At 36.8% G+C, this 25,850-nt stretch overlaps 2 protein-coding genes across 2 annotated transcripts in view; one reads left to right on the top strand and one right to left on the bottom strand.

The window, feature by feature from the left end:
- Nucleotides 1-25,850, top strand: part of LOC124241290 (centromere protein P-like) — a 222,462-nt gene that overhangs the window by 57,878 nt on the left and 138,734 nt on the right. The window contains exon 5 of the mRNA XM_046664960.1: nucleotides 1,782-1,878. Coding sequence (XP_046520916.1) covers nucleotides 1,782-1,878 — 97 coding nt within the window. The remainder of the gene's footprint in view (nucleotides 1-1,781; nucleotides 1,879-25,850) is intronic.
- Nucleotides 5,647-21,926, bottom strand: LOC124241289 (mimecan). The gene is made up of 7 exons (XM_046664959.1): nucleotides 21,831-21,926; nucleotides 20,566-20,814; nucleotides 18,437-18,530; nucleotides 12,685-12,843; nucleotides 10,450-10,652; nucleotides 8,300-8,395; nucleotides 5,647-7,517 (listed from the first exon to the last, which is right to left on the bottom strand). Exons 2-7 carry the CDS (start codon nucleotides 20,737-20,739, stop codon nucleotides 7,347-7,349), a joined length of 897 nt encoding a protein of 298 aa, XP_046520915.1. The 5' UTR covers nucleotides 20,740-20,814; nucleotides 21,831-21,926; the 3' UTR covers nucleotides 5,647-7,346.

The raw sequence follows: 25,850 nt of genomic DNA, 5'->3' as shown, positions 1-25,850 counted from the left end.
CTTCTCATCTTATATGACTTCTGCCAGCTAGATGGAGCAATATTTCTGGGTCATTGTTTTGTTTTACTCCATCCTTTGGCTGTTCTCTGTTGCAGTCTGCTCTAGAGTCCTGATTGGCATATACAGAAGGCAAAAATGAAGCCCAGGGAACTCATTGCCTGGCTCTCTCTTAATTCTTGAGGTCTCCGCCCATTCTGCCTTCTTTGGCCACATTTCAGTCTTCCAGTATTTGCTTTATGTGTTATGACCATGCTTCTAAATTGTTATTAATGGGAGCATTTGGGTGGAATGGGCTTACCTCATTGTGACTATAATGGGAACTCGACTCCCACAATCATTTATTGAAAGAATGGTTAACAGAATATATGCATCTAGTCTACAAGTTGCTCATGTTTGTGGGTTTCAGTGTAACAATAGGTATAGTATAAAGAGAATTAGGATAAATTTCTTTGGGAGTTCTTAGGCATATGAATGAAACTGTGTCTAGATATTTTGGAATAGGGCATACTGTGTGGTGGTGACCTCATTGTTCTGATGGTAATTCTCTGTCAACAATTGGGTGTCCTGCAGTTCACTTCAGTCTTGACACTAACTACCTAGATTTATCTCAGGTGCAAAGGTTAAGAACAAAGTCCTCCACAAGACTGTCCTGCTACAGATGCCAGCCACCAGTCTTAGGGGTCACCTGGACTTCCCAACTTCTCGCTATAAATTTTGGGGTTCCCACAACCCCCTCAGATTCTATAGTTTGCTTGAAGGACTCAGAGAACTCATTGAAAATGCTATATTAAAAATTCTAGTTTTATCATAAAAGCTGCAACCCCAGAAACAGCCAAATGGAAACAATATATCAGCCAATGCCTGGGCAGGGTGGTGATGGAGAAGAGAAACGTAGAGCTTCTGTGTCTCTCCTTGTGGCGTCAGGCATGTCAGCCTCCCAGCACCTCAGCGCTTTTGCCAACCAGGAAGCACCATTGAGCTTTGTTGTTCACAGTTTTTCTTGGGGTTTCGTTACATAGGCATCATTGATTAAATGATTGGCCGTATGATTAAACTCGATCTTCAGCCCCCCTGTCCTCCCTGGAGGTTTTGCTGGCCCAGAGTTCCAACCCTTTCATCATATGGTTTGTTTTTCTGGTGACCAGTCCCCATTCTGAGGCTAAAGAGATGCCACCAAAGTCACCTCATCAGCATGACAGGCACTCTTGTCACTCAGGAATTCCATGGGGTTTTGAAGCTCTGTGCCAGGAGCTGGGGACAAAGACCAGATATATTCTTTATTACCACAGTCATCAAGTAAGATTTCAAGAAGCACATGGCAGTTGAGAGAGAATCTTGAAAAATGGGTAGGATTTAAACATTTAAGATGTGGAAGAGGGCATTCCAGTCTGAGAAAGCAGCACTAGCAATCACAGGGGCCCACACTCAAAAGTGCACAGTTCAGTATACAGTCTCACAGCGCATAAGGACATTTCAGTCAACAGCAGACTGCATGTACGATGGTGGTCCCATAAGACTAGTACCATATAGCTTAGATGTATACTAGGCTATACCATCTAGGTTTGCGTAAGTACACTCTATGATATTCACACAATGACAGAATTGCCTAATGATGTATTTCTCAGAGCGTATCCTTATTGTTAAGCGAGCACAACTGTGTGGAAATACATCAAGTACTTTTTTTAGCTTTTGTTCAGGATGTATACAAAGTTATAATAAGAAAGTGAGGCTGGGGCTCTCGTTTAATTCTGTTTATTAATTACAGAATCTTATTCCTACAGAGCAGAAGAAAGAAGAGATCTGTTCATGTTTTTTCGAAGCCTACACTTTTTTGTGGAGTGGTGTGAATATCGTAAGCGCACGTTTAAACATTTCAAGGTAGTGTCTAAAGTCTTTAAATTTAAGTATATATGAAAAGTGAAGCTGGTGTTAATTTGGGGATTTAACATAACCTTCTTTCCTTAAAATTTTCAAACAATGGAAAATATTTTCTTTGGCTTCTGGAATTTGCAGTTATTTGGAATAATGAAGGAGGAATGCTTCTATACAAATCAGTGAATCATTTATATTATAGATTACTTTGAAAGAAGCATAGTTATATACTTATTCTAAAATATGCATTTTTAAAAAAATCTGTCCAGGGTACATGAAGTAAAATGACAAATGTTAATAGAGAAGATAATCAGGGACTGGCGCCGTGGCCCACTGGTTAAAGTTCTGCGCGTTCCACTTCAGCAGACCAGGTTCACAGGTTTGGATCCTGGGTGCATACCTACTCCTCTCATCAGCCCATGCTGTGGAGACATCCCACATACAAAGTAGAGGAAGATTGGCACAGATGTTAGCTCAAGGCTAATCTTCCTCACACACACACACAAAAAAGAATATAATGATAGCAAGGTTATCACATAGGAGTATAATCTTTAGTTCCTCAGTCAGACTCTATGTTTTGAGTTTCTTAATTATCGTATGTTTCAAGTTTAAATACTTATGACTAATTCTTGTAAAGTAATGCTTCTCAAGTCTGATATGGGTACATGCAAAGACTTCTTTCTGTTCCCTTTGTTTGTTTTCTGGCATAACTAAAATTATGTTTGGCTGAATTGTAATCTCCCAGATCCTGCTTTGTTGGATAGCGTCAAATTGTTGACAGCTGCGTTCCACACAAAAAACAGTTCTGAAAGAGTCAACATAAATAGTATCTGAAGGTTCAGGTTCCCTCAAAAGCCTAACGGGATCATGACTTGTTTTTATGACTGATAGTAACTCACCTTTATTTTGGATTCTTTGTCATCATCATCATCATCATCAATATCAATATTTGCATTCTATTTGCTTGAGCTGATAAAATCTGTCAGGCATAGAATTTTCTTTAGACTGGAACATGCCAGTACCTATACCTTTACCTGTATCTGTTCTGTGGCCTCTTGGAGAGTTCTCATGATTACGTTGTTTACTTGCAGGTGCTTCCACGCCAGAACAATTAAATAGCTCTGTTTCACAATTGGTAAAATGTACTGCTGACTGAAGAGTATGTTGGCAGTAGTGGTAACGAATCATTTAATATGGCTGTTGACTGATACATTTGAATGGGTTGTGGGAAATGTGAGCACCAGTCCCCATTTCCAAAGCTGACTTGCCTCTAAGTGCTTTCAAGGCAGGTGTGGGAATCTAATTGGTGTATTTTTCCTATAGAAGATAGAGCGCTTCTATGAGCTGGTCTTTGCTGGTGATAAGGTTGCTAGAATGGAAAGAAACAGTCATATTGTTGTTCAACCATCACCAATATCTATCTCCAGAACTTTTTCATCATCTCTAACTGAAACTCTGTACCCATTAAGTACTAACTTGCCTCCTTCCAGTTTCTGGGAACCACCATTCTATTTTCTGTTTCTGTGAATTTTACTGTTCTAGGTACCTCATTTAAGTGGAATCATAGAACATTTATCCTTTTTGCCGGGAATTTCACTTAACATAGTGTCCTCAGGTTTCATCCATTTTGTAGCATGTGTCACAATACTATTCAGTTTTATGTATGTACCACATTTTGTTTATCCATTCATTTGTTGATGGACACTTGGGTTGTTGCCACCTTTCGACTGTTGTGAATAATGCTTCTTTGAACATTGGTGTGCAAATATCTGAGTCCCTACTTTCAGTTCTTTTAAGTATATACCTGTAAATGGAATTGCTGGATTGTATGGTAATTCTATGTTTAATTTTTTGAAGAACCACATTTTTTTTCCCACAGGGGCCGCATCATTTTACATTCCCGACAGCAATATACAAGGCTTCCAATTTCTCCATATTCTTGTCAACATTTGTTATTTTCTGGGGGGTCTTTTGTTTTTATTTGTTTATTTTTTGGTAATAGCCAGCCTAATGGGTATGAAGTGGTATTCTTATTGTGGTTTTGATTTACAGTTTCCTAATGAGTAATGATGTTTAGCATCTTTTCATGTGCTTTTTGGCCATTTATATATCTTCTTTGGAGAAATGTCTATTCAAGTCCTTTGCCTATCTTTGAATTGGATTGTTTTTGTTGTTGTTGATTTGTGGGACTTCCTTATATATTCTAGAGGGTAATCTCTTACCAAATATATGATCGACAAATATTTTCTCCCGTTCTCTGAATTGTCTTTTCATTCTCTTGATAGTGTTCTTTGATTCACAAGAATTTCTAATTTTGATGAAGTCCAATTTATCTATTTTTTTTTGTTGCCTATGCTTTTGATGTCATATCCAAGAAATCATTGCCAAATTAATTGTCATAAAGATTTTTCTCTTTTTTTTTCCCCTAAGAGTTTTATAATTTAGCTCTTAAAATTAGGTATTTGACCAGTTTGAGTTAATATTTTGTATACATTGTAAGCTGTGGGTCCAATTTCATTCTTTTGTGTGTGAATATCCAGTTTTCCCAGCACCATTTGTTGAAAAGACTGTCCTTTCCTTATTGAGTGGTCTTGGCACCTTTGTCAAGCATAATTGGACCATATACACAAAGGTTTATTTCTGGGCTCACTATTCTATTCCATTGGTCTGTGTGTCTGTCCTTAAGCCAGACCACACTTTTGATTACTATAGCTTTGTAGTAAGTGATGAAATAAGGAAGTATGAGTCCTTCAGCTTTGTTCTTCTTTACAAATTTGTTTTGGCTATTTAGAGTCCTTTGAGAGTCCATATGAATTTTAGGACGGGTCTTTCTTTTTCTTCATAAAATGTCATTGGGACTTTGATAGAGATTGCATTGAAACTAGATTGCTTTGGATGGTATTGACATGTTAACTATTCAGTCTTCCAGTCCGTGAACCTAGGATGTCTTTCCATTTATGTGTGTCTTTTTTAGTTTCTTTCAGGAATGTTTGTAAGGGTAAATTATTTTTAATTTTAAGCCTCTGTTTCTTTAATTTTCCATGTCAAGAATGAAACAATACCTATTTACGATAATGGAATCAGCATATTTTTACTTTCTCTCGTTATTTTATTTTATTTGTAACTTAAGGGTATATAAGTTTGCCAGGTACCAATGTTCATATCGTCTTATCTAGAAGTCTCAAAATTATTTCTTTAAGGTAATTCTGTTATTCAGATTTTTTTTTTTTAATTTCACTTTTTTCCTTTTTCTCCCCAAAGCCCCCCAGTACATAGTTGCATATTCTTCGTTGTGGGTCCCTCTAGTTGTGGCATGTGGGACGCTGCCTCAGCGTGGCTTGATGAGCAGTGCCATGTCTGCGCCCAGGATTCGAACCAATGAAACACTGGGTCACCTGCAGCGGAGCGCATGAACTCGACCACGCGGCCATGGGGCCAGCCCCGGTCATTCACATTTTTCATCAGTGACTTTCCTCTCCTAATTATTATTTTATCTAAGCCACTGGCTTTTGAATTATCTAAAATTTGAGTTATTTTATGGTGTTTTTTCTCTTTAAGTCTAATTATATAAAGAACGTAGGAAAACATTGCTGTGCTTTACTGACATCTGGGACATGAGCGGTCTCCTCCGACCGCATTCCCCAGTGTCAGTCCCAGCACTCAGCTCTCCCCTATCAAGATTATCTTTCCAGATAAAGTTACAATTTATTTCCATTGATTTATTCAAGATTTTTATAGTTTAAAGATTCTATTTTTTTAAATAAAACAGAGCCCTTATGTTAAAATGAATTTTATTTTGCACTGTTTATGGTATATTCAAATCAAATGTGCTCACTGTTATGCTAGGCACTTTGAAAGTACAAAGGGAGTATGTTCAGTGCATTTGGTGAGCTTTCAGTCACAGAGAAATGAGGCATGCACACAAGATAATGAGAAGGCAGTATGGTAGTATGACTATCAGTTACCAGAGTAAAACAAGTGAATGAGTTAATAAGTTTTTATAGCAGTAATTATTGTGGCCTTAAGATCACAGATATTTTAATGAAAAAGTTTCGTCTTGGGGTCAACCATGACAAATGAGGGAAGATTTGAAAAACAGGAGGTTATTCTAGGTAGAGTGACCTACTTATTTCTGAAAAAAACAGAAGCAAATGCTTAAAAATACGAATAAGTATTTGTTTGTTCTGGGAATAGTGTAGAGAGACCAACTTGATTCTCACGTATGATTTATGTTGAAAACAATCCACAGTATTAAACTCATCTTTGTAAAGCACTGATAATTTTGTACGTAACCCCAAAGCAATGTAGAGACTAAGACTTTTGAATGGGGTTTGAGCAAGAGGAAATTTATTTTAGGAACTTTAATCTGGCAGCTTTGTGTCCTTATAAATTCACTATTAGATCGAAGGTGAATTCTCACCCTTAAATGTATGAGTTAATCATGAGTCTTTAGAAAATGCTTCTCAGAAGCTTTCTTATGAATCTGTAGTCTTTTTGTGTGAACATGGACATGTATGGGTGGGTAGGAAGGCGGTGTGCAATACCACTACAGAATTCATTTTGTTTTCATGTCTTACATTTGGACAAATTTATTGCTGAGATTCTCTTTCCTATAATGTAAAAAAAAATGTTTTGCAGTATCATATTTGAAAGCCTTTGCAATGGAGAACTTTATGGCTATTTTCTGAGAAACAGGTTGGACTTTCAGTTTTTCTTATAAGCACACAGATTTTGGTCTGCTTGACATAAAGTGTTTTATGGTAGACTTAGAATGTTAATATTTAGATAAAAGAAATTTTTGTACGGTTTTACTAAAGCCTTTAACTGTGTGACTACAAAGCAGAATAACTTTGAGCATTACTCTGTTAGCTCCTTATGAGAGAGTAAGATTATACTTTATTTGGAAAGCTTTGCCTAGATAGGAGACTATACCCTATTTCTCAGGCTAAGTAAAAATATAATAGCTGCCTTAATAGAAAGAAAACAAAATTCCTACTTCAAAATGAATAATGTATGAATCATAAAAGAAAAATGGGAGATTACTGGAAATATTTAGCTTTTCACAGTTTTTGGAGCCTCTGCCTTAAATGCTTTAGGGATCCAGTAAAGGCCAGGAAAGAAAAACAGTTGAAAGTTTCTTAGACTTATCCTCTTACTTCATTAGTAATGGAAATAATGGTTCTTAAATTTGGGTATTTATATAAAAACATACCTATTAAATAACATGCTGGTATAAACTACAAGGATTTTGTAATGCTATTTAAATATTTTCACATTACTTTGTTTTGAATTTAGAGATTCAATCCTACTTTTTACTTGTTGTTATATTTAAGATTTTTGACCATCCTTGCTTAAAACATAAAATTCCTTCATAGTGAGATACACAGTTAATATTAAACATTCATGCTCCTTTAGACATTGTTGAGACAGATTATAAGTATGTGTATGTTAGCTTATCTTCTGCATTGATGTGGTTAAACGTATGACCCTACGGGCAGTCTTTTTAAGCAGATAAAACTGTTGGGATGCTTTCCCAGGACGATGGGGTTGCCCTCCAAGCGTATTTCTTCAATGCGGTCCCGAATATAACGGGTGTCATTGGCCTTGCAGAATGTATCATCTGTGATTGAAGTTATGTTATTAAACTGGAAAATAAAAGGGAAAAATTGTTCAGAAATCTGAAATCAACCTTTTGTATGCTATGTAATGGGATCTTACAGAATATTTCATCTAAAAAGTGATTTTTGAAATATTTTACATACTGTGTATGCTCAGGGTAATAAAACACTCTTTGTGCAATCTGAACCCGTTGTCTACAGCGTTACTGTAGAAGAACAGACTTCTTGCTGTTACTCAGAGTAATATCCATGTAACAGAAAGTTCTGAGTATAAATAAAATTATACTAGCTGGAAAAAGTATCCTGTTGTCGAGTGTCAACTCAGAATGGGTACTGTATCCTTAAATATTCTTTAAAGAAGTAAAAACAACAAATAGGAATTCTTGTGATGCTTCAAGACCAATTTTAGTTTATTTTTATTCCCTCTTCTCTTTTCTATTACCTCAAGTTGATGTTGGACAAGGAAGTCAACTGGAAAGTCTCCAAAAGCAAATGTTTACTGCTATTTGGAGAAAGAAATATAAACCAGAGGTCTTAGTGTCCCCCAACTTAAAATCCATATGTCAGGTTAGCTAGGGGATGCTAAGTGCACAGCTGGATTCAAACCCCACTCTAAGAGCACCTAGTGTTGCTGGTCCTTTCATGGTGCTCTGGACAGAATGGGCGCTACCAGGCAGGAGAGTGCATTGAGCTAAATATTAATACTTTTGATATGCAAAATTTACATGTGAATAAGTGGGTTCCCTAACATGTCTTAAGATTGACCCATAGTAATTTGAAGTCAGATATTGTGAAAGGAGCAATCATACCTGAAGATGAATTACACGTAGACTTTCAGGTAAATTAAGAGGCACAGATTCCAGGGCATTGTGGTCCAAGTAGAGGAAGGAGAGTTTATTCAGTTTCTGTAAGGAAAAGGTTACTTTTGCTTGAGTGTCATTGAGATCAGTGCATTTGTTCACAAGATTCATGCTGTGTACACACATATTTGTACATATGTGTATGTACATAGATATTGAATAGACATAGCAATACTATTAATTGTTGGTATGGTAGTTTTTTGATTTTGGGGGGGGTTTGGTTTCACAAGTGGTATATTTTGGTCCTTTACAAAGGACAGTAGAGCCCTACTGTGTCCCTATGTTTCTGTCCACTCATCTGGCGTCTGAATACCCAGCTGTGCCTGGCCTCAGCCCTCATGCCAGCTTCTGGGGCTCTTTGGATTTGTCTTGGGAGCAGCTAATGAGGTCAGTCCCTGTGCAGGACTGAATTTGGGTCCTGGTGCTGCTATAACCTCTCTTGAAGCTCCAGAGCTTCCCATTTCAGCTCCCCTAATTTCTAACTAAAGGAATACTCTAAGATATGTGTATGTTTGTTAGTAAGATGTTTCTCAAAGCAGTTTATTAATTACTTAGCTAAATATGATTTTTCCCCCTAAGGGCTCTATGTTAGATTATTCTTCATGATCAGTAGCCCATAATTGGGTACAATTTTGTAATATTATTTCAAGATGTAGTTTTTCCTGACATTAATCTTTTACTTTTCCTTTGATATGCATCCTGTGGCAGAATTTGCTAATTTTTTTTTTTTTAAGAATTAATTTGCTATTATTTTAATCCTTTCTTAAGCATCCTACCATCCACTGTATGGGTACCAAGCTCCTGTCTTCCCCAGGGGGCCTCTTTACATAGGTTAGAGTAACCTGATTTTACCAGTGGCTGTTATAGCCAGGATATTATGCAAAACTACAGAGCATTTCCATGCCAACTTGTCATGAATCCCTTCTGTAAGGCATGTGTAAAATCCAAAATAGTCAAACATTCCTTTTGTGAAACGTCTATCAGTTCCTGTAGGCCTTTAACATGCCAGTCATTCAAACGCTTACCAGCTGGAATTACATATCTTCACATTACAAGAGTTTTTGTTTGTTTTTAAAGTGAAGCCAGTTTTTAAAAGTCCCCTAAGAGTCCCTTTACTTCTGAGGAACTCTGATCTGTCTTTAGAATGTCCCTTAAAGTTGAAAAAGGAATCCTTAAATGTAAACAAAAAGAAAAGAAAAATGGAATTATTCTTACATTTTCTGACATATTCTATGTGTGTGGACAGATTGTACATTTGTATGATTATCATAAACTTCATGATAAGGAAAATTTGATAGTTTTAGGTGCTTCTGTTAGGAGTTATCATTAGAAGCTACAAACCTTCCTTTGGAATGAGGTTGTCTGTTGCCAACAGTAGCATGAGTGTCTCATCCTTTTACGTGGAGTTTCTTCTGGGACTTGGAATGAGTATATCAGAGCCATGGAAGTCATGGGCTGAGTGATTACTTCTCCACAGACTGCGTTTTGAGACAACCTGGCTGCCTAAATCAGAATAGATCACCTTCCCTTTTACCTGTACATGTGTTTTCTTGAATTACTAAATTAAGAAATGTATTTAATTTTTTACTATATAGTTTTGTATTAGATGCCATCATGGAATTCAAAAGAAAGTCTACCTACAGAATTTTATGGTATAATATTTTGAGGTATTAAAAGTAAAATTCAATGTTTACTTTTAGAACTTTATTTTTCCTGGCATTTGTAAATTAATAATATTGTAAGGAAAAAGAAACACAGGAAACACCCATTTTGAGGTTTTGTGGAGTCTTGGTGCCATGAAGGTGTGAACCATGTCTGTATGTATAAATATTTTGCACGTGAACAAGTGAAAAAGATGGGAGACAGTGTAGTCCCATGAAACATGATAAAGGTTATGTATTTTAAGTGAGGTACAGCCATAAGCTAGACTGAATGAGCCTAATAGTATGGCTATTTATTATGTAAATAATGTCTTCATGTATTAAATTACAATAGTTTTAAAACATAAAACAAAATTCTAGACCAGAGTTTCTCTTTATCATGTTATCATTGTCTGTGTAAAAACTAATAATTGTGTTGTCACACTATAAAATACTTACTTTGAATGTATTCGCTTTGATTCCTCTACTCTTGATTTTGTTGTATTTTGCATTAAATAAGGTAAGCTTGGGAGGAAGAACTGGAAGTTTCAATAGTTGATTTTCAGCTAGTGTAAGTTCTTCCAACAGAGAAAGTTTTGAAAAAGTACCGTCTTCAATATCTTCAATCAAATTTCCCGTGAAATCAAGTCTTTTTAAGTTGGCTTGAAGGAAAAATATATAAAAAAATACAGAAGTTAAATTCTCATTTGTGTGGACTGAAGAAAAGCATTTGTTTAACAGATCATTCAAACATCTTTTACTTTTAGTGTGTACACTCGGTAGCCTCACTGAGTTTTGTTGAATGAATACTGAGCATCTACTTTGGTTGACACTGATGGCCTTTCTCACTGGAGTCCTAGAATCTCAGGTTTGGAAGGGAACTCAAAGTTCATAGAGTCCTTCCATTCTTCTCCGTTTGAATTCTCAGGATGTTCAGGCTGATCGAAAGAAATTCTTCTGACAAATCATGGAAAGTAAGCGTCACATTCGATTGAATAGAATCATGTAAATATTTTTTGCGTGTTGCAGGCAAATTTTGCAGGCGTGTTGCGTTGTGATTATGGGTTATCTTAACCTCTCTATGCCTTACTGCTTAACAACAGGCAAAAATGTTCCCTAATTGTTAAAGTGATGCAGACTGAGAAATAGAGAAATTCACTGTGTGTGTGTGTGTGTCACTTTTGTCTGTCTGGGATGATTAGGAAATACAATTGCTTCTCATTATTCCAGATAGTCATGTCTATAGAGACGCCACGAACACTGAATTAGTGAAGGCAGAACCATTGCTCCTAGGGGAAATGCAGGGTTATGTTTCTTTTTAAAGGCATCTTATTCAGTACATACTGTTGATACATTAATAGTGATTTCACAGCCATCAGCACTGTGGCTCATACTTGATTGAAGGTTACCTAACACATATCACAGCCTTCTTGAACTTAGGAATACCAGACATGATGCATAGGGAACATTTTAAACAGCAAAAAGCACGAAAATGTGGCACTAAGTAGACTGTGAACAACACGCTTATTTACAGTATAAAAGCTGAAACCAAAGGGCAGGGCATCGCCTTCTTCACCCTGAACTGGGAAACTCAGATGTTTTGCCACTCTGCACACCTACAAATGACTGTCGAAGTGTTGCAAGTATTGATTTTTGGGTTACAAATAAATTTTAGCAAGTAGGTGAGTTTGAAAATATGGAGTCCACAAGTAATGAGAAACAGCTGCATTTCAATCAGTTTGGAACTTCCAGTGGCAGCATGAATCCAGTTATGGTTAATCTCATAAATGTGTAGTGGGGCCCCTGTACACTTCTTGGAGACTTTCTTCAGAAGCACTTGACAACATAGGATTCTAGAAAACTTATGAGGGATTAGTGATCCAGGACTGGGACTTAGCACTGCAGAGGTGGGAGATTTTGGTGTGCTTGTGGTAAAGCCCTAGGGGCAAGCTGTTGTAAGGTTTAATAGGACCGGACACCAGAAGTCCAAGATTGTTAATGACCTGGGAGGGAGTGGAATGCTACTGTTCTCAACACTGACTCTATATTAGAATCATCAGAGGAGTTTGGTTGCTTTTAATGATGATGCCTGGACTTCTCCCTCGACCTAACTTAGAATCTCTGGGCACTAGGGCCCGGTATCAGTATTTTAAAAGTACTTCCTCAGATATTTTGAATGTGCAGCCAGATTAATAACCATGAGTTAACGTAAGGAAAAGCAGTTTCAGTGCTTTTATAGTGAAGGTAGGAGATAAAATGTGGTGGGAGAAGCATCCCGATTGTATTGGTGCTGCTGAGTGGCTGAGGCGAATGGATCTTGAAGTATTGGGGTTGAGAAGACATGGTCACCCATATGTCAGACAGGCTATTAACATAGACACCAAAGTCACCAGTGAAGACAGATGACAGGGGTGATCTGAGTGGAAAGGAGATTCACCAACAAACCAATGGATTTTTGTCACCTTCCTCAGAAGCACTTGACAACATAGGAATCTAGAAAACTTATGAGGGATTAGTGATCCAGGACTGGGACTTAGCACTGCAGAGGTGGGAGATTTTGGTGTGCTCATGGTAAAGCCCTAGGGGTGGCTACTCAAATGCTCCAACAGTACTGCCCTAGATGTGATAGGCCACAAGTGCTAGAGACTTGTGTTTATGTGAGTTAATACTAATATCTTATTAAAGTTAACTTACGTATGTCTGCAAAGTCTTTGGCAGTTAACTTTTTAATTTTGTTGAATCGTGCATAAAGATAGGCTGATTCCTTTGGCAGGGGTGGGACAGCATCAATGTCCACTTCTTCACAGTAGACAGAGCCACTTAAACAAACACACAGCAGGCACGTGGGCATTTCTAGATTGGGAAACATAATCGTAAAAATATAAATAGGAGTTTAAAAATATTTGACCTCTAGTGGTAAAATTATTGCTCTCATGAATGTTACTACTAATTTAAAAAGATATTTTACAGAATTATAGGTGATAGCAGGAAAGATATCATGGTCATGATAGTTAGTAACCTATATCGTAACTGATAATTCACCAGAATTTTATTTCAGTCTGCAATCCACAATGTCTTTTATTCTCTTATCTGTTTTAGCAATGATCCCTTCATTGCTGAATTGATCAACGTTACATTTCCTCATTTAAATATAAAAAAAATTCATAAAGCAGGACTTAAGGTAAACACAAGCTTAGTTTATCACTTGGTGTGGCAGAAACACATTTCAGATTGGTGACAGTAGCTAATGAGTTTAGAAACCACAAGTTAAATAAACAAACTATTAACTTGAAAGTTAGAAGCATCCTAGGCACTGTTGGGATCCCATTGCACCCTACATCATTCATTGCATTTATTTGTCATGCCTCTTTCATCTCCTTCAACCTGGAACAGTTCCTTAGTCTCTGTTTTTCATACCTTTTACTTTTTTGAAAATTTTTGAATTTGTAAAAAATTTTATTTTGGGGGCATTTGTTTTGCAGGCTCTTTCAATTAGGGTATGGCTGAGGTTCCTCATTTTTGGCAGGAATACCATGGAAATGATGGTGGGTCCTCAGTTCCTAGTTTCAGGGAGTACACAGTATCTCTTTGTCCTGTTCCTGATGATGCTGTCTTTGGTCACTTGGTTCAAGCCTGTCCACTGTGTTTCTCACTCTGTGAAGCTACTGTTTTTCACTTTGTAATTCGTAAGTATCTTCCAGAAAAGTGCTCTGAGATTCTAAACATCTGGCTTGTCATCAAACTTCCACCCACTAGTTTTATCATCTGTTGATGGTTCTTACCTGAATCATTTATCACTAGGATAATTGCCAAATAGTGACTTTCTAATTCCATCATCCTTTCTACATTTGTTAGTTGGCATTCTGGTGTAAGGTAGAACATTCCCTTCTTCTTTATTGCTTTTTATCACTGTGAACTGACGAATTCTTTTTCTCATGTGTCATAATTATATTACCGCATATTTATTTTGATAATCAAATTGTCACAGATTAGCCAGTGAGAAATTGTTTAAGCTGTTTTTTTATCCTGGCACAGCTTTTTTGTGGTTAAATGATATACAATAAATTGCACATATTTAACTTCTGTAACTTATAAATTTTTGACATATGTATATACTATTGAAACCATTATTACAATTAAGCTAATTAACATATCCATCACCCCAAAAAGTTTCTCACGCCCTTTGGTAATTCCTTTCTCCCAGTCTTGTCTCCAAGCAACTGTGATCTTTCTGTCATTATACATTAGTTTGCATTTTTGAGAATTTTATATCAAAAGAAATATGCAGTATATATCTTTTGTCTAGTGTCTTTCACTCTGCAGAGTTATTTTGAGATTCATCTGTTGTTGTGTGTGTCAGTAGTTCATTCCTTTTTATTACTGAGTAGTATTCCATTGTGTCAATATACACAATTTATTCAATCATCTCTTTTTTTTTTTTTTTTTAAAGATTTTATTTTTTCCTTTTTCTCCCCAAAGCCCCCCGGTACATAGTTGTGTATTCTTCGATGTGGGTTCTTCTAGTTGTGGCATGTGGGACGCTGCCTCAGCGTGGTCTGATGAGCAGTGCCATGTCCGCGCCCAGGATTCGAACCAACGAAACACTGGGCCGCCTGCAGCGGAGCGCGCGAACTTAACCACTCGGCCACGGGGCCAGCCCTTATTCAATCATCTCTTATGAACATTTGGGTTGTTTCTAGTTTCTGGCTATTTCAAAGAAAGCTGCTGTGAACATTTATGTACAAGTTTGTGTGAACTTAATGTGTTCATTTCTGTTGGGTAAATACCTAAGAATAGAATGGCTGGGTCTTATTATAGATGTATGTTTACCTTTTGAAGTAAGTCCCAAACTGTTTTCTAAAGTGGTTCTGCAACGTACATTCCCATCGGCAGTGCGTGAGAGTTACATTTGCTCCACCTCCTCATTGACATTTGGTATGGTCTGACTTTTTAATTTTAGCCATTCAAGTAAAGTGTGTTGTAGTATCTCGTGTTTTAATTGGCATTTTCCTAATGACTAATGATGCTGAGTATCTTTTTATATACTTATTTGCCATGCACATATTTTCCTTACTGGGGTATTTGTTCATATCTTTTGCCTATGTTTTAAGTGGGTGTTTTGTATTATTATTATTGAGTTATAAGAGTATGTATTATAGATATAATGGTTTGTCAGATTTCTGTTTTGTAAATGTTTTCCTCCAGTCTGTGGCTTTTTATTTTATCAGTGTGTTTTGAAAAGCAAACATTTTTAATTTTAATGAAGAACAATTGATTTTTTTATAATTCGTGCTTTTGGTGTTGTATTTAAGAAATCTTTGCCAACCACTTAAGTTTTTGTCCTGTTTTTTCTTTTATAAGTTGTATGGTCTAAGCTCTTTATTAGATATGGGGTCCATGTTGAGTTAATTTTTATATGTGGTGTCAGGAAGGGTCCAAATTCATTTTCTTCCCCTATAGCTGTCTGGTTCTTTCAGCACCATTTTTTGAAAAGATAATCCTTTCCTCATTGAATTGCATTGGCACCGTTGTAAAAAGCCAGTTGACCGTATTGTGTAAGTCTATTTGTGGACTCTCTTCTGTTCCACTGATCTGTTTGTTTATTTGTCTGCTAATACCACAATGTCTTGATTCCTGTAGCTTTATAATAAGTCTTGGTATTAGGTAGTATAAATCCTCCAAATGTGTTCTCCTTCAGTGTTGTTATGACTCTTCTAGGTTCTTTGTATTGCCATGTAAATTTTAGGATCAGCTTGTTAATTTCAGAAAGCCTGATAGGATTTTAATTGGGATTGCATTGAATCTACAGACAAATTTGGGAAAAATTGACATCATAACAATGCTGAGTTTGCTGGTCCTTGAACCCAATATATTTCGGTCTTTAATTTCTCTCAGCATTGTTTTCTAGATTTCACTGTACAGGTCTTGTACATCTTTTACCTTTTGAAGAAAGTCCCAGACTGTTTTCCAAAGTGGTCATGCCTATGTATTTTTTATATTATGATTAATTTTTTAAAAAATTAAACATCGGCATTATTCTTTGAGAACTTCCTTATTTTCTGTCATGATAAAGTGTTCCAGACATCTTTTTATGACATGATTTTATTTATAAATATATTTGTTTGTTTCCCTGTGTGAAACAACACCTTGTTCTAAAATCAAATCTACACAAAAAACGTATCCTTGGAGAAGTGCCACTACGCTCCCCCAACAGCCCTCTCAGATCCCATCTCCCCAACTTTCCATTTCCCGGCCCCACGCCTAAAATCAGCTATTTCTTCAAGGAGTACTGGTTCCTTTTGGTGGAGGATGGTATTTAATAACCAAGATTTGGGTGTGGAAATGCTCATTGCTACTTGGTCTTATTGCTTCCAGGCTCTTTCAGCAGAGAGAGAGCTAGGGAATATATGTATGTGTCGTCATCTCTCTCTCCACGTGTATGTGTATAGACCTGTACATACATACATGTATATCTACACCATATACTCATATATATACATAAATATACCATATGCACATATACACATACACACTCACACGGAGAGACAGACACATCTGTATCTTTTTCTGTATCTGTGCACAAACCATGAGTAGATGCTGATATCTTCCATTCCATTCCAGCTGCACAGTGTTCATTCCAGCCTTTCCCCTTCCCATACTTGTAACACCCTTTCCTCAGTGAGAAACCTGGCTCTCATTATCCACAGTATATTTACTTGACTTTACTCAGTCCTAGAACACACATTAAGTGGTTTCGTTATCGCTAACCTGTAACACTGTGGAAAACAAACCTACTTACTGGAATTTTAGTTTTGCCTATTGTTCTATTTTGTCTTTAGCCTGAAGATGTATAGTCAAAATACTGTGTTTAAGGGTTACTTGGATTAGATGTTTTTCTCACTTTAGTACGTTATGTTATTCATTTAAAATTTTTGTTTTTCTGTATGTATTCCAATTTGAGTTCTTTTTGTCTTATCCTTCTTGATTTCATTTTTAGATATATTTGTTTGTTTGTTTGTCCATGTGAAATACAACCTTGTTCTAAAATCAAATCTACACAAAAACTGTGTTCTCAGAGAAGTGCCACTGCCCTCCCCCTGCAGCCCTCCCAGGTCCTGTCTCCCCACCTTTCCACCGAGGTCCCATCCATAACCTGTAGGTAATTAGTCTCAGTTTTGTAATTACCCTTCTTGAGTTTCTTTTCACACAAACGAGCTGGTGCATGCATCTATTCTCATATCCCCTCCTTGCTTAGGTGAAAGGCAGCACATGGAGATGCTCTTGGCACTTTGGCTTTTGACATGAGATGTTCTGGACATCACTCCAGGTTTGTTCATAGTGGTCGTCCCCATTCATTTTACAGCTGTATAGCATTCCCTTGTGTGGATGGACCCTACTTTATTCAACCACTCTTCAGTGTCTGGGCAATTAGATTGTTTCCAATATTTTGCAATTGCGAGCAGTGCTTCAGTGATTCTGTGTATGTATTCTTACTTCGGAGGTGTATCTTTAGGGTAAATTCCCAGAAGTCAATTGCTATGTTACAAAGTAAATGCGTAATTAGTTTCATTTGATATTGCCAAATTCCTATCCAAAAGCATTGTACCAATTTGCATTCCCACCAGCAGTGTGAGATTGTCTGACACCCTAAAGCCTTGTCAGTGGAATATATTAATATATTGTCACATTTTTAATTTTTGTCAATCAGATAGGTTAGAAAATGTCATCTCAATATAATTTTAACTTACATTTCTCTATGTGTGAGATTGAACATCTTTCATATGTTTAAGGGTCATTTTAATATCATTTTGTGTGTTGTCTGTTTATATTTTTTGCCTCTTTTTCCAGTGGCTTTTGGTCAATTCCATTTTCCTGGATTTTTGCATGTTCTTTATGAGTTAGAGTTATTAACTCTTTATCAGTGACATATATTGAAGATATTTTTCTCAGTTTTCAGTCGTCTCTGACTTTTTTATGATTTTTTTGCCATGCAAAAGTTTCATTTTATGGAGTCACATTTCCTGATCTCTTCTGTCATCTCTGAATTTTGAGGCACTGCACACTCTGATTATCTTATAGGGTCTGTATGGTTCACTGTTTACAGTCAGACCCTTGTGTGGGGGGAGTTTGTCTTTCTTTGTGAGGGGTGGATCTAATTGTGTCCTTTCAATTGACAGCCCCTCATCCCAGCACTGTTTTTTAAATTATGTACTGATTTTCTACATGTGTTTCTGGACTTTCTATTCTATTTGTGCACCAGTATCATGCTTTAAAGTATGTTCTAATGTGCAGTGCATCTGGTTCCTGCAGACGTAAAATTCTACTGTTTGGATTTCCTATAACCTGAGGCAATTTTTGATTGCTATAAGGAATAAAGTTCCATTATAAGCTGTTTTTTTTAAAGCTCCTTTAAAAAAAAATTAGATGATAGGGTATTCATACTTACCATCATTTTCTTTCTTGGGGGTTAATGGTGTTACACTCTCATCTTTTTGTAATTGAAGACTTTTCTCGTCAAGTGTTATCATAGTTTTTTTTTCCTGTTGGAAAAATAAAAATTTATTATCAGATGTGATGAAGTCTAATTTTGACTATAAAACCGAAGGATCACAGACAACATCTGTCTTCTCATAGTTGCAGTGGGATTTCTTTTGTACTCCATTAGGATTTTATATATAATTTCATTTCATCATTTCTTAAGTTATAATGTAAATATTTGTTTAGCTTGTTTTCGCTCCAGACTGTGAACTTGAGCAACAGAACCAAGTCTTTTTTATTTTCTATGTCCAAAAGCTAAACTCAGTGCTTCCTAAATGTTGACATACTAGAATTCCAAATGGGAACTAGGAGAGAATTCTCTGACTCGAATGAAAGTTTTTCTGAGGTGATGATACTGTCTTGAGATCATTTTTATGTAGAGTAGCTCTTTTAATTATTCTTAATGGTTCTGTCTGAACCGAGTTCCTTATGTCAGATTCTACCATGTTGAACAGGACTAAAGCACCAGTCACGTTACACACGTGAAGCGGAATAGGCCCTTTCGATCTCTTCCAAAAGTGACCCTTAATTACCTACCTGCCTCCATGAGGCCCTGCCCCTTGGAGCCCTTTTATTGCAGGCTGTTAGCTCCGTAGGAATTGGGTCTTTCCTACTCTGGGAGAGAACATTTTCCACCACTACACTAAAGTATATTATGTGAGATCCTAGTCTTTCCACCCATTGGAAGCATGTTCCACCTTTAGTCTCGATCTTGACTCCTTCGTTCTCTCATGTGTATTCTGGTTGAACAGCCCCTTCACTCTGCGTTTGTATGTTAAACGCTGCTGAATTCTACTCCGTTTCACCAATATCTTAGTCCCCATATTTTTATTAAGATAGAGGGACTTCTAAAGCAGCTTAAAGAGAAGAAGTAGAGAACTTCTTACTTCTTTCTTTTTAGGGACCAGGGAATTTTGAAAGTGTTCTTTTAACTGATTGATAGATTCAAGTCATCCATGTGAGCCAATAGCTTATTGTTATGATGGGCCTTTTTTTTTTAATTTGAAACTGTGACTAATAATAACCTCTTTTTTGTCTTAATGTTGGACAAAAATAATGCTAGCATATTAAGTAACTTCATTGAAAGACACTCTAGTGGTAACATTTGCTCACTGTGTACTGAAAAAGAAAAGCAATTGTAGCTGGTCACTCTTAAAATCGTTGCCATCTTATTTTTAGTGGCGAAGAACTTTTGAAGCAATCAACATTGTTGTATATTTGGCTGCATTTCGCATTTTCCTTTGTGTGTGTGTGTGTGTGTGTGTGTGTGTGTGTGTGTGTGTGTGTCTGAGAGAGAGAGAGAGAGAGAATAGGCAGGCAACAGATAACTTATGTGCCGTATTAACTTTTTCCTTACCCAGCTTTCATTTCTGTATGCCAAGAAAACCACAAGTAGTAACTTAGCTCATACAAGTGGAGTATGAAAGTCATCCTTGTGGAATATTAACTCAATGACAATTACAGTGACTTGCTACAAATTGATAGAGTCTAAATTGTTGAAACTGATTAAAAAAGCAAGCCCCGTAGTAAGTCATTTTCCGTTTTTTTGGTACTGTGTATAGTTGGCATATGTAAATTATTGTGAAATGCTATAGATACCAAAATAACCCGTATTCTTCTCTTTATTTCCTTGAGCCACTTCTTCCTAAAATAATAAACCTTAAGTTGGTAATCCATCTTTACTTCTTCTGTTTTTCTTTTTGAGGCAATATAATATGCAATTATAGCGCATTGTGTAACATTACTTAACATAGAAATCTCAACTGGTCAGGGGTCATCTTAAAGTTTAGTTTTCCTTAAATCTTAGGTTTTGGTTGCTATAGATACTGTTTGGTTACCATAGATTCTATTTATTAATTTGAAAGGCATGCATACTTTAAAAATATAATCTTAGGGACAGTTATTTTGAATTACTTTGAATCATTTAAAGTGGTTTTTCTTTCCCGTCACCTTATCAGACACATTCAGAAAAAACAAAAGCATGCATTTAAATGGGCGACTATTTTAGAAGTTAAATTTAGAGTAGAAATAAAGTACCTTAATATTTTTTCCATCCAGGTATTTATCCTCATAATCTTGGCTAAATAAAGTTTCTTCAAATTTATCTGTTCCATAATCATAGATAATGCGTGAGTCTTGCTGAGTTGGTGGCGCTGGCTTTATCAGAGGCACAAACAGTAACAGGAGAAGTGTAGACTGCAGAGTCTTCATTTTAGCAAAAACCAAGGTGACTGGAAGTTAATAAGCTAGTGGCCTGCTGACTCTGGGACAATACTCTCTTTTTCCCTGGAAATAAAAACGCAGACCTTCGAAGCAATATTTAAAAGCTTAGAGGACTTTTTGGCAGGATGTACGCAGTAGGGGCCAGAGAACAAGTATTTAACCCTTAGTGATCTTTAATTAGATGCTAAAAGTTTTTATGTATCAGTGACATTCTGAAAAACAGTTTCGGAAAATGATTTTATTTGTTTTCTATCAAAACTCCAAGCATTGTTGGTAATTTCAGTTTCTTAATAATTAGGTGCCCTGAACAAAGGTACTGTATGCAGTTGAAATCTCCTTAGGATACCTGTAGTATATAAATAGTTAAAATGAAGACCCAGCATCTTGTCTCATGTGAGTTAAAAATATCATATTTCAACTTTACTACTTTATAAGAGCTCTTGATTTGCATTGGTATGAACAGAAACAAGTTCCAAGAAAAGTTTTAAAACAAACTTTAAATTTAACGTTATGAAATGTAGTCATTAACACTTACTTTTAGGTGGTACAGAATATAGGAAAAGCCATAATTTAATTTTATTAGTTTTGTGATTTTCATAGGTATCACTATTTTTAATTAATAGCATTGCCTTTTCAATTTAAATTATGAAAAATGCAAAAATAGTATTGCGGACTAGAAAAAATAACTTTAATCAAGCATTTGGGGGACTGAAATGGGAAGGATTCTTTTAGACTCACCAGTGGATTTTATCTGGTGGTGCACATTTCAGACTTTTTCTTAAGTAACTTCGAACAGAATCACCCAGTTGCTGGTACTACATTCTATTTCTCTGTTTATCAAAAATAAGTGGTTGAAAATAAAGAATAACAGGGTTTTGTGACTTTTGCAGCACCCTGTTCTTGCCTGCCTGGATATTCAAGTTTATACAATGATATACTAAAGTGCTTGTTAAAAAATAATTGTTTGAGGTATCTGAAACTTAAAAAAATTAGAAATGCCCTTTACATTTATTAAGACTGTTAGAGGAATTACATCTTAGCAAACAATATTTTAAATAATATGTGAAAAAAGAGCCTACCGTTGTAGCTGTTTTGAAGTTTTTTGTGGTTTTCCTCAATAGATGTTCATGCTTGTGCATTAGCCCCAAGAGGGAGGGTGCATGAGGAAAGCTGTGGGTTGATTTCAAACTGCTGAATAGAATGTCAGGGCCCAACAGCTTTAAAAGCAGTTTCCATGTGGTAGAGATCTTTGCCAACATTCTTTCTCTGGGGTGAAATGTAGTGTGTTGTGCTGGAGAACCGTGCTTAAAATATTTATCACTGTTATACTCATTCTGCTCCTACTAATTTACCACAAGTAAAAAATTTTTAATTTTACTGTGTGTGATAAACACTAATGTTTTAGTGAATATTAGTTTATGAAGATGACATAGTTATAAAATCATGTTTCCATTTTAATGCTTTCCCAGGAGATAAAACATCTGCTTTTTGAATGAAGAAAAACACCAAACCAAGCATAGTCTGTGCTCTTAATTTTATGAGGAGTAAAAATATCGTGCTAGTATTATAATTAGTATATAGCCAAGAAATTTCCAATGTGAAAATTAGTTTTAACATAAATTATTTTCCACTTAAGTCATTTGGGGTCCCCACCTTTATTTTAGTTACATATAACAAAAGCTCAAGTGTGAGAATTAGCTTTTAAAAAATAAATTTGATTTATAATTTGGGTTTTGATTGTAAAAGCTATTTTTGTTTCCTAAATGAAGGGAACTATATTAAAATTATTGTAATATTAAATCTTATTTTTAAAAGTTTAAGTGGTATTTTAGATAACTATACAAACATTTTTAAAGATTCATTTTTATTCTTATCACTCTGGTGCTTTTAGCAGTCAGGGTAACATTTCTTTCTCTTCTAAGCTAAAAAATTCAATAAATATGGATAGGCGTAGATATTTTATTAAAAAATAGAAAATGAAAGAATACTAATTTGTTCTTTTTTTTCTATTAAAAATTGGCTTTAGAGCCTTTTAGATTAAAGCTTGGATAAACTACAATTTTTGAATATTCACATTTTATTTGAATATGAATTATTTTAAATTTAGGCGTGATATTCTCTGGTTTGGGTTGATATAAATTGTCCATTTTATGCCTTTAAGGACACAATAAAACCTTTAAAGTCTTTGAAAATTAATAATGAAACAGCAGATGCTGATTTGTTATGCATTGTGTGGCAGGTTTAACAGGTTGTTGAGAAGTGAACTGCATAGATGTTAAATGTCAGATTTAGAGAATCTTAGAGATTCATAGTATTCTAATGTTTGATACTTTGTACCACAGAAAATTATCTTGTGGATTATAACCCTTTTTCTTGAAAAATTATGACCAGTGAATGTAGTTTTATTGGCATTAATTCATTTAGTAAAAGTTTATTGAGCACCAGTTATCTGCCAGAACTACCAACAGATAAGCTCAGACAAGCAAAACGCAGTGTCTCCCTTAAGGAAGCTTGTAGTCTGTAAGTCAGCAGGAAGGGCAGCAAACAAGCGACAGAATGCACGGTGGGACTGACAGAATGCACGGTGGGACTAGCCACACAGAGTGCGCTTGGGGTTCTGTGATAGCCTGGGAGAGGGTGAGGCCATGGAGGCCACACCAGGCTGACGTGTGTAGAGAAGATGGGCAAGGAGTGGGGGGCAGAGGGTGAGGTGTTCTAAGAAGGGAAGCAGCATACAGGCTTGAGAAAATTTGTAATCACTTGTATATGGCTGGAGCTTGGAGGGAGAGACAGAAGAGGGAAGGGAGGTGGCACATGTTAAGATCAGGGGACTAGAGGTCAGATTAAGGAGAGTCTTTTATGTCTTGCTAAATTGTTTGGCCTTTATTCTGTAGCCAGTGAGAGATTTTTAAGCTAGTGAGTGACATGATCCTATTTTCATCTACGAAATATCCCTCTAATGTTGCATTTCTGAAGAGTACTACTGCTAGTCGGTTGCATTGGTTACTTATTATAAGGTTAGTGGCTTAAAATAACACTTATTATCTCACAGTTTCTGTGGGTTAGGAGTTTGGGTATGGCTTTGCTTGGTTCTGTATTTTAGGATCTCACCTGAAAGCTGCAGTCAGTGTATTGTCTGAGGCTGCACCCTCATTTCAAGGGTTGAGTAAGGTGAAGGATCTGTATGTGAGCCCATGTGGTTATTGGCCACAGCTCCATGCAGAGTGTGGAACCAAGGGCCTCAGTTTCTTGCTGGATGTTGGCCAAAGGCCACCCTCAGTTCCTTGCAATGTGACTCCTCCACAAGGCAGCTCATAACATGGCAGGTTGCTTTTTCACAGCCAGAAAGGGAGATAGTCTCTAGTAAGATGGGCATTACAGCCTTTGTAGCAATCACGCACGCATAATCACAAATATGCCATCACCTTGCCATATTCTGTTGATTAGAAGCAAGTCAGAGGTCACACCCACACTGATAGGGAGGTGATTACAAAGGCAAGATTCGAGAAATATTCAGAATTACACAGGAAAACAAGCAGACCTATGTTCTTGCTCAGAGTTAGCCAAACTTTAAAGTTTGAGGGCACAGTCCCCAAGACCATGTTCATTTCATACTAGTTTACATGTTCAACTGCAAGTTTGGGGGTCTTCCCGAAACCACCCTCACATTTGATAATTTGCTAGAAGGACTCATGGAACTCCCTGAAAGCCATAGTTATGGTTTATTATAGGGAAAGGATACATGTAAATATCAACGAAAGGAAGAGATGCATTGGGCAGAGTCTGGGAGGGTTCCAGGTGCAGAGCTTCTGTTGTGCGCAGGATCCACTACCCTCCCGGCATTGCTATGTGACAACATGCATGGGGTGTTGCCAACCAGGAAAGTGCTACTGAGCCTCACTGTTCAGAGTTTTTGTTGGGGCTTCATTATGTGGGCATGCTTGATTGATTGAGTATCCACATGGTTGAACTCAGCCTCCAGGTCCACTGATAACAGCATGACCCAAAGTCCCCATCCTAAATCACATGGTTGTCTTTCTGGCATGACCAACCCAACCCTAAGACTATCAGGTATGGCTGGTCCCACCATAAGATCTGGTGTGATGCCCCTAGTCTAAATGAAGATATAGATTGCCTCCTCGAAGCTGATGGCAAAGCCCAGACCTCTCTTTGCGGTCACATTCTTTACTACATAGTTCCCAGTAATACATTTGGAACTTAGGTTTTCTATTCCAGAAAGAAGTATTGTATCCTAGTATAGAGCTATTTAGCTTTAACTGCTGGTAGTGAAAGATGAAAACTTGTGTAAGACTCAAGAGCAGGCATTTATCCAAAATTGAGAGAGTTTTCTCTGTGGAGTTCTTTTTGGTGACCCTATTGCGTTATCCTTGATGTCTTTGTAGAGTTTTATATCTTTGAATTGTCCTGCAGGGCTGTTGGTTCTATCTCCTAATTGTTTCTCAGCAGCAGTCAACCAAAAAATGTGTTGAGGGGAATTAAGTTGTGGAAACAAGGGTTTTCTAGGAGGGGTATTTTTTTGGAGGTGGCTTAGTTCTACTGATAGAGAACATGTAACTACCAGTGGATTGGCTTTCAGAAAACCAAAACCCCACAAGCCAGAAGAGTCTGTCCTGCATCTTCATCTCCGTCTCTAACTTTATAGGAAGTAGTGTGATTTAGGAGTGAGAACACTTAAGCACTAGTTTTGCTCTGTCCTTAATCTTCCCCTGATGTTGGGCAAGTTAACTTCTGTGTGCCTCAGTTTCTTTATCTGTTGGACTAGAATCTAGTTCCTGCAGTTTCTCAACCTCAGCAGTATTAGAAGTTTGGACCGGATAATTCTTTGTGGTGGGGCTATCCTGCGCATTGTAGGACGTTTAGCAGCATCCCTGCCCTTTGCCCACTAGATGCCAGTAACACTCCTCCACTCCTAATCCCCACCCGTCATGACAACCAAAATTGTCTTAAGACATTGTCAGATGTCCCCTGCAGGGCAAAATCACCCCCACTGAGAATCACTGAGTTACCAGATATTTATAGACCCTTTTAAATCCAACATTCTATGATTTTATGGAAAGTCTGTGGTTTGAATCTCCATC

Source organism: Equus quagga, chromosome 6 (assembly GCF_021613505.1).
Source record: "Equus quagga isolate Etosha38 chromosome 6, UCLA_HA_Equagga_1.0, whole genome shotgun sequence".
Lineage (NCBI taxonomy): Eukaryota > Metazoa > Chordata > Mammalia > Perissodactyla > Equidae > Equus > Equus quagga.
Note: the sequence above shows the minus strand (reverse complement) of the source record. Positions and strands in the feature narration are given on the sequence as shown.

Excerpts from the sequence above, each read along its gene's own strand:
- LOC124241289 (XM_046664959.1), bottom strand. The coding sequence starts at position 20,739 with ATGAAGACTCTGCAGTCTACACTTCTCCTGTTACTGTTTGTGCCTCTG. Across the intron at positions 12,844-18,436 it reads CCCCAAGAAAGAAAATGATG|AAATGCCCACGTGCCTGCTG; the intron begins GTAAGTATGAAT and ends TTCCCAATCTAG. Across the intron at positions 8,396-10,449 it reads TCAAAGCGAATACATTCAAA|AAACTGAATAAACTCTCCTT; the intron begins GTAAGTATTTTA and ends TTTTCCTTACAG.